Source organism: Streptopelia decaocto, assembly GCF_964273445.1.
Source record: "Streptopelia decaocto genome assembly, chromosome: 5".
Taxonomy (NCBI): Eukaryota; Metazoa; Chordata; class Aves; order Columbiformes; family Columbidae; genus Streptopelia; species Streptopelia decaocto.
In genome coordinates this window covers 36706814-36725591 of record NC_138659.1, presented here as the reverse complement: position 1 = coordinate 36725591, position 18778 = coordinate 36706814, and the positions used below count along the sequence as shown (strand labels likewise).

The 18778-nt window shown below is 41.1% G+C and overlaps 1 protein-coding gene across 1 annotated transcript in view; it reads left to right on the top strand.

The window, feature by feature from the left end:
• The window catches only part of PCDH15 (protocadherin related 15), a gene marked incomplete at its 5' end in the record, with an annotated part of 282792 nt that overhangs the window by 230042 nt on the left and 33972 nt on the right, over window positions 1-18778 (top strand). Inside the window, 2 exons of the mRNA XM_082054177.1 lie at window positions 10051-10266; window positions 13931-14019. Coding sequence (XP_081910303.1) covers window positions 10051-10266; window positions 13931-14019 — 305 coding nt within the window. The remainder of the gene's footprint in view (window positions 1-10050; window positions 10267-13930; window positions 14020-18778) is intronic.

The window sequence follows — 18778 nt, the reverse complement described above, 5'->3', positions numbered from 1 at the left end:
ATGATCCTGGAACACAGTATGGACAGGAACATTTTTACACCTGAAAGATGCGAAACTGCATGTTCTAGATGGTTGAAATAACTGTTCTTTGAACTCATAGTGAACCAACATTGTCTAATGATGAAAAGCATCACGTTGTCACAGCAACGCCATAGAGTCACTGTTACAGAAAAGTGTGCAAAACGACCTACACTCTAAGAGCCAAACTCACTTTTTTTTTTGCCTGTACTTCAAGGAGACAGCAGCAATAAATAGGTACTAAAAGTGTGGATGTGACAGTAACTTTTAACTTGGTTTCTTATGTACATCCCTTTATCCTGAGGGACAGACAAAGTGTCTGGTTTAAATTAAAGTGTAAGATTGTTGGTACTGAAAAAAGAATGGACTCTGAATTAAGCCTGGTTTTTCTTGTATTAAACAAAATGAGGCAATCAAGAGGTACGACAGGGACTCCGGTGATTACCTCACAGCTTCTTTGGATTTTATCTTGATTTTTATCTGTATGTGACAGATTTTGCTTGACAATCTGAAAGCCAAAGCCTTCTATACTAGTAGCATAGTCAAGTCAATTTGAAAATTCCGTGTTTGACAGTCCTTGTGTGTGTGTATGTTTAATACCAACACATCACTCTTCACATCCTTCGTGTGAATACCTGTGTTTCTAACGACCTGTGTGTTCCTGCACCTGTGGACAGGGCTAATATAAGTCATAAAACAGTTTTGTATATAAGTAGAAGTGGTTGGCAAGGTTTGGGTCTCAAGGAGTGAGATGCTTAAGAAATTGCAGAGGGGAGGGGATAAACTGAAGTCTGTAAAACAGTGTAGTGTGTTAAAAGAGAACCGAGGACAACCCAGTTTGGTGAAGAAAGAATAAGAAGGAAAAAAACAGCACTTGATCAGAAGTGAGGTAAGATCCATCTTCTGCTTTTATATGAGAAAAATGCAGCTCAAGTTAACGTTGTTATATTTCTCACGACTCTTCTGTCATTTGGGTAACTGTTACGTACCATAAAGATGGTATGGAAAGGGAAATTTAAGTCATGAATGAAGAGAAATCACATTGTGAACACCTATGTTTACTTTGTTATGTGGAACTGATAAAACGCAGCAAAGTTCTTTGAGGAGACCTCCATGCCCAAGTGTTGGAAGCACAAAGGGCAGGTGCCCACCTGGCACTCTGTCTGATTGCCTGGATACCATAGCAAAAAGTGTAGTACAGCACAACTTCTGTAGTATAATTTACTAGTTAAGCATATTTTAGAAGACTTTCAGAGAAAATAAATCACGTTCATCCATTACATTTGTATATTTTAAGCACAAATGTGTTTAATTTGCGTCAATGGGTATGATAAAAGTTCTGTCGCCTGGCAGGCTCGTGGAGGATGCTGCTGCTTTTGGAAACATCAGCGCTGGCTCCATTAGCAAGAAATGCTTCTTTCTGGGGCAGCTTGGTTGAAAATAAGGGTCAGATTTATTGCAAGAAGCTGGTCATTGCCAGTTTATTTATAGTGAAGGTAGAGGGGGGGAGTTAAATACATAATACCTGAGGGAACAATTTGTCGTCTGGGTACCTGTATCTACTTCAGCCATTTACCAACGAAGACCAGCGTCTGGGATTTGATATGAAGCCACGTGCCAGTGGTTTGGTGTCTGTATCATTTATCCACACATCCAGTTTTGAGGAAAGTACCATGACAGAAAACCAGGACTCATCTTGAATCTTCTCCTTTCTGCTGAAGGCTCAAGGTCAAGGCTGTTTGTGGCTCTGGCAGCAGGTTTGACTGAACACCACACGGTCCAGGCGCTGGGTGGAATAACCATGGGAAAAGATCGTTAATTACGGTCATCGGAATAGCTGCTATTTAGATAGTGATGTGGGCGCTGCAGTTAGATGTGATTTACAGGGTATGCCAGCTTTTATTTGCCATTGCTCTGATTAAATTAGTTAAGCATAATAATCACAGTGGCAGGCACTTGCCAGCAGTTATCATTTAGTGGCAGTTTAAGCTAATATAATTTTTCCTTTTTATCAAGTAGGAAATAAGAAAGACGAGCTGAGGCATTAGCCAGGAAGTACTAAATTAGAGGTGCTTACCAGTGCAGATACTGAGGAGGTTCCAAAATGATTTTATATTCTGGGTTGAAATTCACTGTGTATTTATTTTAGAGGGTATGTGGGTTATGTTAAGCAAGAGGTAAACAATATTTTAATTTAAAAAAAAAAAACCAAACAACAAACCACAATTAGTTCCTTTTTAAACAGTACTTAATGATTTGCTGTAGTCATTAATTTCCAATATAGCAATTTATTACAATCATTTTGAGATAAATGAATCAGAAATATACTGCTGAACATTTCTGTGTTTAACTTCCATTGTTTAACCATTCTGTACTCTGTGGCTTGAACAAGATTTCACTCCTCCCATCAAAGCCCAGACCTTCTGCTCTTGAAAAATGTGTCCCCCCCCAGTCCTGGCACTAACGATGTCCCCCAGCCTAGTGAGTAGCACTGGGAGTGACAAATAATGGAACTGCCAAGGGCCAAATACAAAAAAAAACTGCAGGGGGAGAAGAAAAGTAGTACTGAGGACATAATCTTACACACAAATCAAATGCAGAGGCAAATAGGCCAATAAAATATTGGACAAACACTTCTCTCGTCATCAAAACAGTTACATGTGTGACTAAGGCAAATACTATTGACTGCTTCTCCCAGCTCTGTAAGGTGCAGGGATTTTGCTGGCAGCAGCAACCGCTCTCTTAAATACACTCATTTGAATACAAAATCCTTTTAAAACAAGATAATGTGTTCTCTTGCTCTAGGTTTTTAGAAAGATTAAGTAGATAAAAAGGAAGCTTGAGCTCAGAAGAATGCCACAAATCATTACCAAAAAGTCACTTTTAATTAGCATTAATTTGGTTAATGATATGCCATATGAATTATTCTATATGGATATGATTCTTTTAAGGCTTGTGTCCTCTGAAAGCTGATAACTACTAATGTCTCTAAGAAGAAAATCAAAGGAATGTATTTATTCAAAAGGACCTTTTTAACCAAGGCTTTAGTCCTTGCATCGTAAAGCCCAGGTTGATATTGCTGATACCTCAGCAGGGGACGTGGAGCTGTGTTAAATGCACTGGTGGGGCAGCAGGAGCAGCGGTCACATAATGGCTTTAATTACAGCTCTGGTGGTGCTCAGAAAAGGTGTCAGACAGTCCTGATGTGCACTGGTGTTAAATTTTAAGCTTTTCTGTTCGCTCCTCTTTTCCGCAATTCTCTTTTTTTCCCCAGAATTTTCAACGTGTGTAAGACCCTATTTCCATGATTAAAGGCCTTTCTGTGCTTTTTGTTATGAATATGTTAATTTAAACCAGCTGTAATACTCATAACTACTAATTTATGAATTTTGCGGCTTGAGATTTGCTTTGCATTTTATTATATTAGAATTCTATTGCTTTGCCGTTGGTATTTTCCTGTAACTCCTGATTTTCCTTTCAGAATTAGAACCAGACATCCTTTACCCATGTACACAGTATTTCCAATCTGCTCCATAAAAACAAAACCAAAATCAGCATAATCTTTAGGGAAATTACTAGTGGGAATTGACTTTTCGCTATAATGGTATGTTATTAGCCCTTTCTTTTTAAACATTTACAGCATTAGTCTCTCTAGTTTTGTTTGTTGAAGTACATTAAAATGAAGAAATATCAGAGATGCTTTGTAAGGGAAGTGAGAGGTTCTTCTCTGAGTTACTCCGCAGTTCGTAAAGGTCTTTTTTGCACAGGAAAAGAAGTTGGTCACAAGAAATGCCGGTGAATCCAATCTCTGGAAGTGGCTGCCATGGATTTCATAGAAATGACTTGGTGAAGGCAGCAGAGAGGGGTGGTGATGGTAGCAGGAACCAGTGGAGTCCAACATGTAGTTACATCCTGAAGGAAACTTGATTCTTAAAATACGGCTGATCAAATGTTCATTCCAGACCTTGTCTGTGTTTTGTGCTGCTTTCTGATAGGCATCGCAATGCACTTTCCTCCTTTATTACTGTTTGAATATCTTAATAGACAGAACAGCATAACAAACCAAAGCCATCAAATGGCACAGGTTTTTACCCTAATGACACACAGAGGAACAGGAATTATTCTTTACGCAACCAGAGTCCTTGAAAGCAAATCTATCCGGGCGGTTGCATACTGATCTAAAGCAGACGAGAAGATAAATGTTTAAAATTCCTGGGTATGGTTATGTATTACATTGAGATTATTGGGGTTATGTTTTACCCACATGCATTGACCCATGTTAAATCTCCCGTTATATTTATGCCTATAACCTCCACACTTCTTGCGGCATTTTCTTTTTCCTTGGCATGTCAGGTAAATCTTCCCAGCGGCAAGTTCTGTTCAAGTGCGACTCAGCCCTCAGCACCTCGAGACAGTTTCTGCCGTGAAGTACAAAGTTTTCCCTTCTCTACTTTAGCTTTTGCATGCACGCGAGGGAACGACCTCTTTGTAAAACCGAACTGCTTTGCCAGTCGCTATCTGTTATTAGTTAAAACATGATTTATGAATCACAGAGTCATCCGTAGGGAGAAAACATACTTGCTAGAAGTAAAACTCTACTTTGAAGCCCGTTTGCAGTGACAACAGCACAGGCTGAAACACGCACATCTGCTGCAACATCTGGCCTCTGACAGGAACCCGCTTGCCGCACTAAGAATGATATTCTAGTCATTGTGAGCACACAGGTAATTGCTTTCAAAGAGCATATCTCAGGATAACACGTTAGCTCCCTAAACTTTTTACTATAAAAAAGAGTACTATTGTTTTCTTTCAGCAGTGTCTAGAAAAACAGTGCTACCCTTTGTGATTATTTCAAATGTAATATTAGCTTATTTCAATTACTATGTTATTTTATAACATTTTTAAGACTAAATGCCATTGCCATAGCAGGAAAATGCTATAAAACCAACATTTCTATTTCATTTTTTCAGAACATAGGTTTGGGAACCCCTCTTATTGGACATTTTTTCCATGAGACAGCCTACCAAAATTGATCCATATCTTCACACCTTGGGTTTTTCAACACCATTGGGAGAAAAAGTGAACAGTTCCCATTCACTTTATTTTCCTACCTGTATTTCTCAGCAGTTTCTGTGGGGTTTGCTCGGTCTGGGCTGGGCAATGATCAGCAGTAGAGTCTGTTCTGTTGCTCTTTGTTGTAGCACCTTTAAAAGCATATCTAACAAACGATGCATTTAAAGCATAAATTAATTAAATTTGGGCCCTGTGCAGCCCTCATGAAAGGTGATTATTGGACGTTTCTCAAATCCGCACATTACTGCAGAGAATATCGCTGTTACGGTGGGCGCTTTTCCTCACTTGCAGAGCCCTGTAAAGGCAACGCCGTGTGCTAAAAACACCGACACTGGCACCAAAATGGCCAGCGGGCTGACATGCTTGGCGGCTTGTTTGGGATGAGCGTTAAAATCTTCATTAACCATAGCTCCTGAAGCTATTGCAGAATCATCAGACAGTTACAGGTTTTCTCATTCTCAGCGTGAGCTAAAAATCAAACTAGCTGCTTAAGTTAAATGTCGTTGTTAATTTTAAATGTTTTCCAGTCTCCATAGCAGGGTCAAACTTAACGAGGATGGCATTAAAGCTCGAGGATGCTCCCAGGGCACAGAAAATGAATGGGACTGGGCTGTGGGGTTTTTTTCTTGTTTCTAGCTTAGTGCCACCAGGCAGATGGCAGGTTCAACTGTTCCCCATCAGTTGATGGCACATAAAACATCTTTTAGAACTAGACCATTTTTGCCGGTAGCAATTTACAGATCGTGGAATATTTTCAGTTCTGAAGCCACATCTGCCATTGTGCTGTTTTAGAGGCAGTTTTACTGCGTGAATTACAGACACTTAAGCCAGTAAGTTTGTTGTAGATATTCCAATTTTCCTTTTTTTGCCTATATTTTTTCCCTACTGTGCTCTTTTACACTCTTACATGTCTCTAGCACTTCTGGTCATGATCATCAGCTTGGTTTTGCCTCAGCCTGCCCCAGAAATGCGGAGCTTTGCGTCTCCTGGCGTCTGCTCCTCAAACTCCGTGTCCTTTCCAGCCCTCTCCCCACCACCTTGGGCCATACGTTGGTCTTGTGCTCATTAGTTCCACCGGATAAAACATACAGACGAGGACAAACTAACTGGTTAGAGGCACCGCTAAAGGGATCTCTATCGCTTCTTGTTTTCAGCTCATGTATTTTCATTTCTAATTCCTGAAATCATACATATTTATCAGTACTCGATCATAGCAGAATTTAGGAGACATCTGTATTTCTTGCACATAACAAAACAAAGATATACTGCTGTAATATTAAGTATAGCTCTTTCTTTGACAGTCATAACACAACTCTTGAGATGTTGTATATCTCCTCTTAATGACGTGTCAAAAACATTTCCCCTCAGGACAAATTACAAGCACAGCAAACATCCTTGCTCTGTGTTAAGGAAGCTGGTACATTAGTGTCAGCAGCTCGCACGTTCTCTCTCATGGTCCTGCAAAGCTGAGCGCTACTCTGAGTGTCGTTAGGTCTGATTGAAGTACAAAATAGTGGTGAAAAGGGGGGAAATGGATTTGAATCTGATGATTTTTCCAGGTTCCTCAGGCTGTTTTGCACCTGGCTGTGCTCATCTGTGTGTCGATGGTTTCTGGGATGGAAACAGCCTGAATTGTCATGATACCGTGGCCGTTGATGGCTCTGGAGCGGCATCGAATTCTCAGAACTTCTGAACATTAACTTTTAGCCGATCCACCAGCTTTGGGCATCTGAACTGCAGCATTTTAGAGGCTGTATGCTTAAAATTTCAAAATGCCTATTTGACTGAAGTTTCATGCATGAAACTCAGCTGCAAGACATATCATACCATTACTTCTAAGCAACTACACTAGTGTCGTGATGTTTGTTCAGAAAGTCTGACCTGATTAGGTGTCTGTGCCTGCAATATTGATCCCCTAATTTGGATCGAGATATTGTTTGTCTGTAGTTGCATATGTATTAGTGTGAAATCCTGAAGGTGAAATTGATTTCTGTTGTTATTGAACCAAACTGCTATTTAAAGTTGTATCTTTCTGTCGAGGTAGAATTTGGTAATATTAAAAAATATATAGGTTTATGGACCAGCCGAACCAATCTAATAAATCCATTATAACAAAGAAATTGGCTTTTTATTGCAAGGGCACCTCTGGAGAGCAGTCGCTGTGAATCCTGTCTCGCTATGGTGAAGAGTCTGATCAGATTGTGCACCACTCCATGTGCCAAAACACAGGCTGCGTGGGCTTGCAGGAATGGGCTTGCAGCCCTGTTACCTACATGCAAAGTCGAGTGTGGACGAGCCGGTGTTTTTTGCCAGACAGATCTTTTCTGGTTCGTTTCTGGCTTTCTGCTGAGCCGTGTTGTACGGGCTGTCCTTGCCTGGTCTTTAGGTGCACACACATGGTGATTTGTTAGCTGGGGGGCAAAACTTGGAAAAGTTCACCGCTCTGCTTCACCGTGAAATCTTTTCCAAAGACGTTGCTTTCTTGTCTCTTGGTGGTCTTCTACATTTGTACCAAATAGTATTTTTTACATATTCAGGATCCCCTGCTACTACAGGCAGAGGTGTCCTCATCTCCTCTTTGAGTACATGGAGGAGCTAAAGCTCTCTTACAACACATTGACAAAGCTGATCCAAAAAACATCATGAGAAACCACTTTGAACGTCTCTACCCTACGTCTTGTGTATTTTCAAGGATGTTTATTTCTGTGATGGTTCTGGTTTAAAATGATTCTTTAGTAAACGCAATTTTAGTAGTAATAGTGTAGTAATGATAATCGTGGAATCTTTCAGTTATAATTGTAAGATAGCCGGGGCAGAGGGGTCTGTGTGAGGAGAGGCCAATGCTGCCTTGGGCCAGGCACAAAGGGTTGCAGTGGCCCATGCTGGTGTAATTTTTGTCTTTATTTCTCATAATCCAAGTCCATTTTATATGGCAGTAAATTAAATCAATTTTCCTCGAGGTGAGTCTGTTTGTCCCGTGCCAGTGATTGATAAGTGATCCTTATCTCAACCTGTGAGCTTTTTCATCTTATTTTCACCCCCATGCTGTTGAGGCTGGGGGGTGAGAGAGTGGCTGTGTGGGCCAAGGTCACTGCACCACAACACACTGATTTGAGAATTCGTCAGATGAAACCATGGTGGGAGCAAGAGTCCGATAAGGTCACTGAAGTTGGTGTGGGTGCTGGAGGAACCTGCTGTGCCAGTCAGGCATTTATGTACTTATTAAAAGGGCTGGTTTGAGCTCAACGCTGAGCACTGACATTGAGCTCTCAAGCAGCCAGGACTGGTAGTGCTCGCGCATCAACCTGATTTTTAGGTACAGCCACTTCCTCGCTTCATTGTGCCATATAGCATGCCTTGACGTTTATTTGTTCCTTTGGCAATTTACTTGTCAAAAGCAAAGCCAAAAATGAGCCTAGTCCTTAAAATCCACCTGTCAAGCTCCTTTCTGCTGGCTCTGTGATGTTTTGGGGTCGTATTTACTGGTGCCAGTTGGACAGCGGGAGCCTCTAGCAAAGCTGACTGATATCTTTGCCTTTTGACTGACACAACAGGCTAAATTTCAGAAAGCTTTCAACCTTGCCTATCTTTCCTAAAAATGCTAATAAAGGGGTTTGAGATCACCCAAGAGATAATAATCTTGATTTAAAAGCCCTAAAAAAAAAGTCTATAGAACTAGAAAACAAAAGCACTTTAACACATTTTATATTTATGCTTTTTATAGCCAAGCCAGATAAAGCTTTGTCAATTTAGAGGCAAACAAACCTTTCAGAAAGGATGCGAGGACCCATTTAAACAGTTCTGTCTGTGGTGAGGCGCTGTTGCGGGAGTGCAGCTCTGCAGCACACGGTGTGCACTGTGAAATGTCTTTGCTCCCTCCAGCTCATCCAGCCCGGATACGATGATGTCAGTGCCATATAGTTACATTTATTCCATCTGCTCTGGTAGCTGGAGTGGCGTGGAAAGCAGAGACACTTGTGAGTACCTGGACCATCCCTCCGGCTCTGCTATCTCTTGATGTGCTGCGTAGACTCACTTATTGTATCTCCCCACTGGTATTCCCTGAAAATTATCACAAAATAAAGACAAAATAGGAGTTAGTAAAAGTTTCCACCTTACCGATATCGTTCAGTGATGGTGAGGAAACAATTAATGATGATTAACGGCCACCTATTCGAAGATTAATGACCTCGCACAGATAATGCTTTTTCAGAGGGCAGTAGTGTATCATTGGAAACAGCTCTTCACGCTGCCATAAGCCCTGACTGTTTTTTGTTTTAAGTCCTGGTGAAGTATGGATTTTACACAAAAGCCTGCACCTTTTTGAAGTTAAGGGTGTTTTTTCTCCAGCATTAGCTTAAGCCACAGGCTTAAGAAGTCGTGCCAATATTTTGATAAAAGCCTAATAGATGCTGAAGAGTCCCAGGTGCTGAGGTGTCATGCACTGGGTCTGTACTTTTTTTTTTAATAAAAAAGGATTAAATTACTCCAAAAACATATGTGCTCTGTCAGTGAGGGTGCAGAATATCTCTAAGAAGAGGGAGGACGTTCTTGTGTAAGTTTGTGAATGTGTTGCTGGATTTGTTTTTCCTTAGATATTTAAGTGTCAATAAGAATTTGGCAGTGGAGGTTTCTCAGAATTAAATTGTTCTTACCCAGTCAGTTTGTTGCAGACTTGTGAAGCCCATTTATATTTTTCTTCTTTTTTGCTTTCTTTTGAGCAGTTTAGTGCCAACACAGGAGGAAGAAATTGCTGGAAAAGCAAAACTCTATGCAGCAAAGTTAAATGAACCATTTACAGTAACAGTAATATCTGCTCTCTGGGATGTAATGTTTTAAATGTCAGAGTGGAAATAAACTTCTGGACCAATATGCAACTTTATTTAAAGGACAAGGTTAATGATTCTTTGCATGAGTATTTACTTTATTTGCTTCTGCTTGTTTTCTTTTTCCTGTTAGGCTGATGATAAAGACACTGGGAATTACAGTGCCATGCAATACAGACTCATCATTCCTCCAATCAAGGATGGTAAAGAAGGTTTTGTGATTGAAGCTTACACAGGGCTAATAAAAACTGCTATGCTGTTCAAAAATATGAGAAGATCCTATTTCAAGTTTCAGGTCATTGCAACGGACAATTATGGAAAAGGACTGAGCAGCAAAGCAGATGTACTTGTAAGTATGACTCAGGAATTATGTTTACGGAATAATTCCTGAGGAAATTCAAATGCTACATGAAGTTTAATTCCAGGCAGACCTATAGGAAGGCAATAAACTCTGCGTACTTAATATTTTTAAGTCACTGTTATAAAGCAGGGGTTTTTAAAAAGCTTTTGATGATCTGAAACATGTTTCATGGCAGTGATGACGACTATGGTTACCACACTAGACATGATGTTCACTATTTTAGTTATTTAGTGAGATATTGCTAATGGGTCCATTTAGATTCTGAATATTTGCATTGAAAGTGGACCTGAGTTCTGTTCTGGGTCCCCTGGTCCCAGATGGCAGCAAAACAATCTGCTGGTTTTGTGCATTACAAGTACAAAGCAGGTCAGGTCTGCATGGTTGGACACAAGTATTTCCAGCTCATCTCCACCTGCAGCCAGGTACCATGCCAAGGCTGGGACGCAGGCTTAGTGTGTCATTAAACCCCAGCAAATAAGCCAAGCTGAAAGCTTGCTGACTTGGGCTGTACACTGTTAACATGAGGACGTGGCTTCTGGACCAGCGTTAGATCTGGCTTTTCTTGCAGTGCAGGCGAATACCTGAGCACATGGGCTCAGGAAGCATGAAGGCAGCTGACTGGGGAAAGCCGAGGTTGCCATGGCTTAGTTGCTCGTGTCTGGAAGGGAGACACGAGGAATAATTTTGGGCTGAGACTGCACTTGAGGTTTTCAGGAACCAGCGTTTCAAAAACGGCACCAGCTTTAGGCCTTGAGCTCATGTTTTCTTGCTGAGTAAAGGACATGGACTTAGTCCAGCCATAGAAACCATTAAAGCTAAATTTCATTAAGGCCTATATAACTTGATGGATTGCATTAATATTAGCATAAATTCATAGGGATGAAGTGCATTATCTAGTTCATGGGAACGCTGTCAAACGATACAGATGATGGCCGTAATACTGCGTATATTGGGTTATGCAGGAATTCAGCAAATAAACATATGTATGAAGTCCTCATGCTTGACCTCCCAGACTGATAGGGCATTCTCCTGCAATTTACGTGGTAATAATATATTAAAATGTAGCCAGAAGGTATTGACATGAAAATTAGAAAGTGAAATATGTCTCATTAATTTATAGAGGTATCTTCAGGTTGTCTTAGTGAGTGATGAGCACTCTGGTACTGTGTTTCTGAGCAAGGTGTGAAAGCTTTGAGTAGCTGTAGATACAATTACAGACTAACACCGTCCCACCGTGAAAGTTAAAGTTTGGGTTTGCACTGAGCACGATTCATACCTGAAGATCCTTTGGTTCCATGTGATTCAATTTCCCTCTTTAGCCTCTGTGAGACAGAAGAAAGAAGCAATTACATTTTAAAATAAGTCTACTGCAAATAAGCACTTAAAGATATTAAGTGTGGATAGTAAGTACTCGCTATGATAACATCTTTAATCGGATGGTTGTTGGGGCTTGGGGGGTCCTATGGCCTTTTCCTCATTCAGCTCTCAGAGAAGCGACGGTCAGGAATCCGTTGGTGCTGTGTAACGATCAGGACAGTTTGTGGGCTCTGCTTGATCGGAAAATTGGAAAGTGCCCAATGAATGAAGCATAGGATCAAAGGGATATCGCTAACAGGCTAATGGTTATCAGTAATTATATGCTTTCCCTGCGTCTGCTGCAAACTTCCAGTCTGTCATGCTACTTATATAACCTGGATCTTTCCTAGTTCTCGGCAATGTATTCTTCAGATACTTACGGACACGAGACATCGGAACATGCTGACTTTCCAGCCCTGTAATTTACTTCCAGTAGACTGGAAGTAGCAAAAGCTTTCTAAGAAACAGTGGGTTGGATGGTCCCCAAAAGCTTCCGGACACAGGTGGCACCTGGGAGAGCCTTTGCCTTCCCACCCCTTCCAGCTCTGCTCCCGCACGTGTCCGTCGCTCCTCGAGGGGAAGGGAGCAGTTTCTCCCCACAGCTTTTCTTACAATGTACTTAAATTGGACTTAGCGCCTCAATTTAATGCCATTTTTAGAAAAGTGAAAGCCTTTACAAATGTGTATAGGAAGCAAGTTAATGTTACTATGGAAACATTAACTTTTTCTTTATTTTTTTGTTCAACACCCTTGTTTTACTATAGCTTGTCCTGAATGTGTGTTTATTCATATTTTTGTATGTGAACAAGAAGTCATAATTATGATACCCTGAATAATGAAAGAACTATTAGTTTTTTTAAAGTGTTGCATTATGCAGTACTCAGTACATAGGTGCACCATGGCTGCTAATGTCGTTAATTCTATTTAACTAACTGCTCATTGCTTTAAGAGTTCCTTTCAGTGATCTTGGTCTAAAATTTGACTTCATTATCATTCTGTTTTTCATACACAGAAGTCTGTACACACTGATCAGTGCATCTGATGACATTTCAAGAACATTTAAATATTTAAAGTTGAATTAAGCTTCAAAGCTGGTGAATCAGTGTTTGATGTGCAAGTGTATTAGGGCATGTCTGCTGAAGGGCTTGCAGGGCTCAGGCTTCTCTTTTGAAATTCAGGGCTTGTTTTTTTCTTTGAGAATTGAATCGGCTCACTCTGATTTTTAAATGTATTGGGTTTAACACTTTTCTGAATTTACCTCCAGAATCCTCTATAAGGGAGTACAGTTTGGAGTATAATGTTTGCTGTCATGCCTGTGTGGACGCTTTATTTTCTCCTCTGGTATGGGAAGGAACTCTTCTTCCACAACCTACGGGCGCTTGGCTGACAGCTATTAAAAAATGCAAAAATATTTGTAAAAAAGCATGCAAAAGCGGCCTTTTCTTGGTATAAAAACAGCTTGAGGAGACTGGATCAGAAGATGAGAAGCTGAGTTTGCCTAATCTGCTGAATTTGATGCATGCGTGTAGTCACTGGTGCACCGTGACCGTCCAACCTGTGCTCGAGAAACACAAGAGTTAGGTTGCTTTTGTAGCAGGAAATGCTAACATGAGAGATTTGTTATGCAGTCAGTTGGTTCTTTCCTGAAATCTTGGATTTATTTGTTGCACACCAAATACTGAGTGTGTTAAAGGGGGATTTCTTCTGTCCTACGCTTCTAAATAGAAGTGCTGTTGTAAAATGCACATGGTTATGCATGGAGAGGGAGAAGCTAAAAAAAAAAAAGGATATTAAAATAACTTACACTTGTCTTGAAAACAGATGAACAATTTCCTTTGTCGTTTTCTAACAAAGTCTCATTGATTTAGTTGAATCAATCTGGTACTTGCATTTACGCTGGTGCACATTGCGTATCTCCAAGGTTGGATTTTCCCATCAAGTCATCAAAAATCCCAAAATGGTCCTAAGTCATTTTGAATATGGCACGTGGGAGATCCACGATTCTGTAAGTAAAGTCTAAACTGGGAAGAAGAGGGTTGGTAGCCCCTCCCTTGCAAACCTATAATTCTGATGCAGTCCTGCAATTACAGTTCTAGTGAAATCTTCGCCTGCTGCTTGGTGGTTTTGGCTGCTGAGCAAAGCAAGATTTTCCAGCTCTCTAATTTGGAATTAAAATGAGAAATCCGTACATCGGAGCATGGCTGTGAAGGCAGGAAAGTAATTATTCTGTTCTTTTTTGTGTGGGGAGCATGTTCTGCATGGGAGTGCCAATTGAATTTCACTCTTTTGTTTCCAGGTCTCTGTGGTCAATCAGTTGGATATGCAAGTCATCGTCTCCAATGTTCCTCCCACCCTTGTGGAGCAAAACAAAGAGCAACTCATAGGGTAATAAATTTACTTACTCTACCAATATGAGACAGCTCACTGGGTTTGTGTATAGATTCAGCAAGGAGTGCTCCCTTTATGCCATGATCTCCTTTTAATTTTTGCTACAAGACTTGAAAATGAGTGTGCTGGTGTTTCGCCGGGGAACATAACTAGCTGAGTGACAGCACTGCCCCCCCAACCCTCATTGTCCCCCTCTCTGCAGAAGGCAGAGACCCAGAACTCCTTTACTTGCACACCTGCCCACTCTTCAGGCTGAGACCTCATACACAGACCATAGCGGAGCCGCCAGGCACCAAGCACAGAACCTGCCTCCTCAAAATCCAGACAGAAAATGAATAAAGCGCGGCTCCGAAAGCAGCGTGTCTCAGTGAGCCATATTGCTGCACTCTGGTTTGATCTGGGTGACGCGGCTGTAAGGGAAAGCAGAGTTTAGAAAATTTATGCTGGTACAATTAAAACAACTAACATCATTACATAAAATTGTAATTGCAAAAAATTGGTAACAGAGTGTCATTGTTCAGGCCTAGTAGGTATAAAATGTTCTGATGAGAGATGGGTAATGGGAAACATTAATGCTTTGCAATAAAAGCAAATTATTTTATCATTCTGGAAGCCAGCTAAATCTTTTTGGTAAAGTATGTTTTAATAGCGCTCATATACCACAAGATCATCAGCTTCCAGGAGTCAAGTTTTCACTTCTAGCTTCTTTTTGTAAGACAAGGATGATTTTCTATGGTTTGTGTCACTAGGCATATAACCACTATTTAGACAATACGGGAAAGAAAATACTATGGGAAATAGTTTAGAAATAATCTTTGTCACTTTAATGGGTGATGAATGGCGTTTCTCAGATTTCAACAGGTCTTTTCCATCCTGACTGGTGCCATCCCTTTACTTCTTCATGGAAACTGATATTAGTTAGGCTCGATAATATAGTCACTCACTGATAAAGAAGTGTGTTGTCTCTAAATGGCTCGTGCCTTCATTGGGCTAGGGAAAAATATTGTCGGATTTGCTTCTTGTGATTTAAGACGTGTTCTCCTTTTCTCTCTCTGTTTTGAGCCAAATGTAAGACAGTTCTGATAGATTTTAACATCAGAAACACTAATTAAGTTGTTGAGGCAATAGTCTGTATTCACAGGGACTCCATTTCCTAGAGCTAAGAGTAATGAAGAAGGCTGCTTGCTTAACACTTAAGCTCGACCTTTCCTAAAGGCTCAGGCAGTGGTGTTGGCTGGAGAGACAAAGAACGGTGTATCTTTTGATGACAGTAACAGGGCAAGTTGGCTGCTGGTTTGCTGAGCCTTCCAGTTCACCTGAGCACGCTGCAGAATTATTTCTCCACACAGTAATTCACAGCCTTCCTGAGCTTCTCTTGTCTGGAGTGGCGAAGATGACCACGTATTCTGTACCGTGTTTCTACGTGCTGTAGCAGAGATCTCACGCTAAATGGGACTTGGGCTGAGTTTGAGATCCTCGTGGTTTTGCACTGCCCTGGACTCAAAGGATCCACCAGCAAAATACAGAGGGCTCTTGCAGAAGGTGCTTTGCAAACAGGGTGGAACAAGCCTGGCATGGATGAAGTGTCGGCTGCTGACACACGTCACCGAACTGGGAGCGTCAGCGGCTTGGCAAGGACACAAGAGCAGAAAGTGTTTGCCCTTTCAGCATCCCTACCAAAATCTCCTTTTGCAAACGCCGTAGCACTCGGCTCCAGCTCCCAGCAGGTCTCAGGTGCCTCAGCAATAAATTGTTCTGTAACCATCCCCTCGCTGCGCTCCTCTGGGCCCAAGCGCTGCCACATCCTGCCGTGGTCTTGGAAGACAGCCCAGAGCCACGTTCCTCAGGCTCCGAGCTCCAAAAACCTCTTTTCTGCCAGGTTGGAGACTTTTAAGCCTTGTTTCATGCTGTTCTGGCCCCTGTGCATGGAAGTCTCTGACAGATGTGTGAGTATTTCACAGTGAATGAAGCTTTCAAATGAGTACAAAAATAAAACCGCGGCCAGGTTTTGAGTTCTCAAGATCAGCTTGGGAACTCTTTACCTTCACTAACACCATGAGGCCAGCAAGTGAGAGCAGCGTAAGGATTCCGTGGCTAAGGATGAGCTTTTAAGGACAAGCTTTGCCAGAGGAGATTGCATTAGCTTGTTTTAAAATTGTGGCATTCTTTACTGAAAGGATTTGCAGAGAGCAAAAAATCTCAGAAAGAATTTTGCATACGTGTACTTGTCTGTTTCACGTAGAAATGTATTTATTTCATTGCCATCTTAAAATTTCTTGCGTTTTTCCTTTTAAAGTTGAAAACATTGCTCTCTCTTTTTATAAAGGCTGTAATAATTCATGCAGGACATCAAAACAAGAGGAATTTGTGATTTTTTTCATGCACCATATGGAAGATATAATCACAGGCAAATGGAAATGAAATAATTTTGAGACCTTCTCAGGCTAAGTACTTTTGCCCAAAGAGGATTCCGAGCCATTTCAAATAATGCACTAATTTGTAAAACTAGAACACTTTGTATAATTCATTAACAGATAAAAAATACTATATCATTAACTAAATTAGGCACTACTGAGGATATTCATCTTTCTCTCCGCTCATTTTGGCACTGGAGAGACAGTAAATATTCATCTCAGAAAATATACCTTTTAACCACCACTTGGTGATGGGGAATGTTAGGGAAGTGGGTAGTTGGGTCATTTTTGAAATTACAGTTATTTTTCACAACAAAATAAATAGTGATTTAAGCAAGTTTGGAGAACAAGTTGTGACAGATTTTCCCCAGCTGCCTGTAATTTCCACTGGAGAGGGACATAGGGTATTAAGACATACAAATTCGGCTCTTCCAGCCTGGAAAGGCTTCCTCAGCATACCCTGAGATGCTGGTTAATGGTCAAATAAAGGAAATGCAGCATAGAAGAAGAGATTTAAAACATCGCTGTCTATTTGGCTTAGGAGTTTGGACTTTTTGAGGGATACAATGCGCTTGTCTTCAGCTGACACTCCTGATTGCGTGGTGATCCTTTGCAGTCACTCGATAAGCACCTCAGTTTTTCCCCAACTGCTTTAATTTCATCAAAAAGCTTTTCATATCCTCTGGACTACCCATCAATGTCAGACGTGCCATTTCTCTCATCCACTTTAATTATGGCTGCTCAGATAGGGCCATTTATGTCTGCTAGAAGATGTCAGAGCAGATGGAGTGAGGCTCAGTGGAAAATTCAGTGCAAGTTCCTCTCCTTCAGAAAACTCTGTGACGGCAGATGACACGGTGCTCTTTGTGAGTGCTTACTTGTTGGGGAAGGAACAGCATCGCAACTAGAAGAAAATAGCCAATGCTCAGGGCATTTAGAGCTTAGGTTTTCACGTGCCTGCAGTTTAAACCTCCAGCCACAATCAGAGACGAGACCTGTGTTTCATCCCACATCTTGTGAATTACATTCCTGTGAACACACTCGTGTCGATGCCAACCATTTTCTCTGAAGTGGAATAATGGAGTGGCTCAAAATGAGCGCTTTGATGAAATACCCCATAGATGTTCCTCTTGAAAAGGCTGGGTTTGCCCTACACCACACAAAATGGAGATCATATTGCTTTAAGGAACTCTCTTTTTTTCTTTTCTGAACTAGAGCTAGCCAGGCACATTTGGGCAGCATTTTCAATGTTAATGTTAACATTTTATGCATCGTATGTGCTTTCTGAGCCGATTAGGTGGGTAAAGAAAACACATCTAGCTGCACTGGCACGGCTCTGGCATTGGTAAAGAACAATATGAGGATTGTCTCCTCGCTTTCAAAGATCAGGTGAGGTTTCCCATGCTTCTCTTTCCTCCCTGTAGTGAAAAGTGAGCCTGGAGAGAACAGAGTTTCTTTTCTGTCCGTATGAAGAAAATCTCCTAGTGGTGGCGTAGGAATCGTTCATTGGAAAAGAGGATCTGGTGGAGGCACCTCGTACTGTTTATAAATGTGCATAGATACAACAATAGCTATATTTTGTTATTTAATAATAAATTATGTAGTAAGTGTAACTATTTAAACACAGAAATCTTGATTTCCACATCAAGGAGCTTCTGTAGTCTCCTGTATTTTCAGTGTGGTCACTGCATTTGTGGCTCTCCTGGGCTGAGGAATTCAGACGGGTGCAGCCTCCTGGCCTGAGCTGCATCTGGACTGGAATTCAGGTGCAGATGTTCTGGAGTAGCAACTTGATCTGTCTCCTGGATGTTCACATGTGTCTTGTGTACCCTAACAGAGGTTATTTCCTACTTCTCAAGATCAAATTCCTGAAAATAGCACATATGATGGTTGCAGGGAACTTTCCTTCCTGTGTATTTTGGCCTCAGGCTTGTAATGCAGCGTTAGAAGTGACCAGGCAGGTTTTTTTACCAGAAACTCCAAATGTAAGATCACATGCTGATCCCCGGAGATATACTGAGTGTCTCGGCATTCGAATGTTCAGCTGCTGACTTCATAGTTCACATATATAAAGCTGACTGCCGGCATTTTGCAAAGGAGCGTCTGCTCTGCTTGCCTGCAGAGAGCCTGTGGTCCGCTTCAAGAAATGTCAGAATATACTGTAGCAATATACATTGCTCTACACTATGCATCATAATATACGTCACATATATAATTTTATGTATAGTCATAGTATATGCGATTATATATCTTATATATAGGAGCTGCAATGCACAACCCTGTCTTAAGGGAAATGTCTCAGAATGTGGCTGATTTTCCTTCAGTTGTGTTTGGCTGTTGAC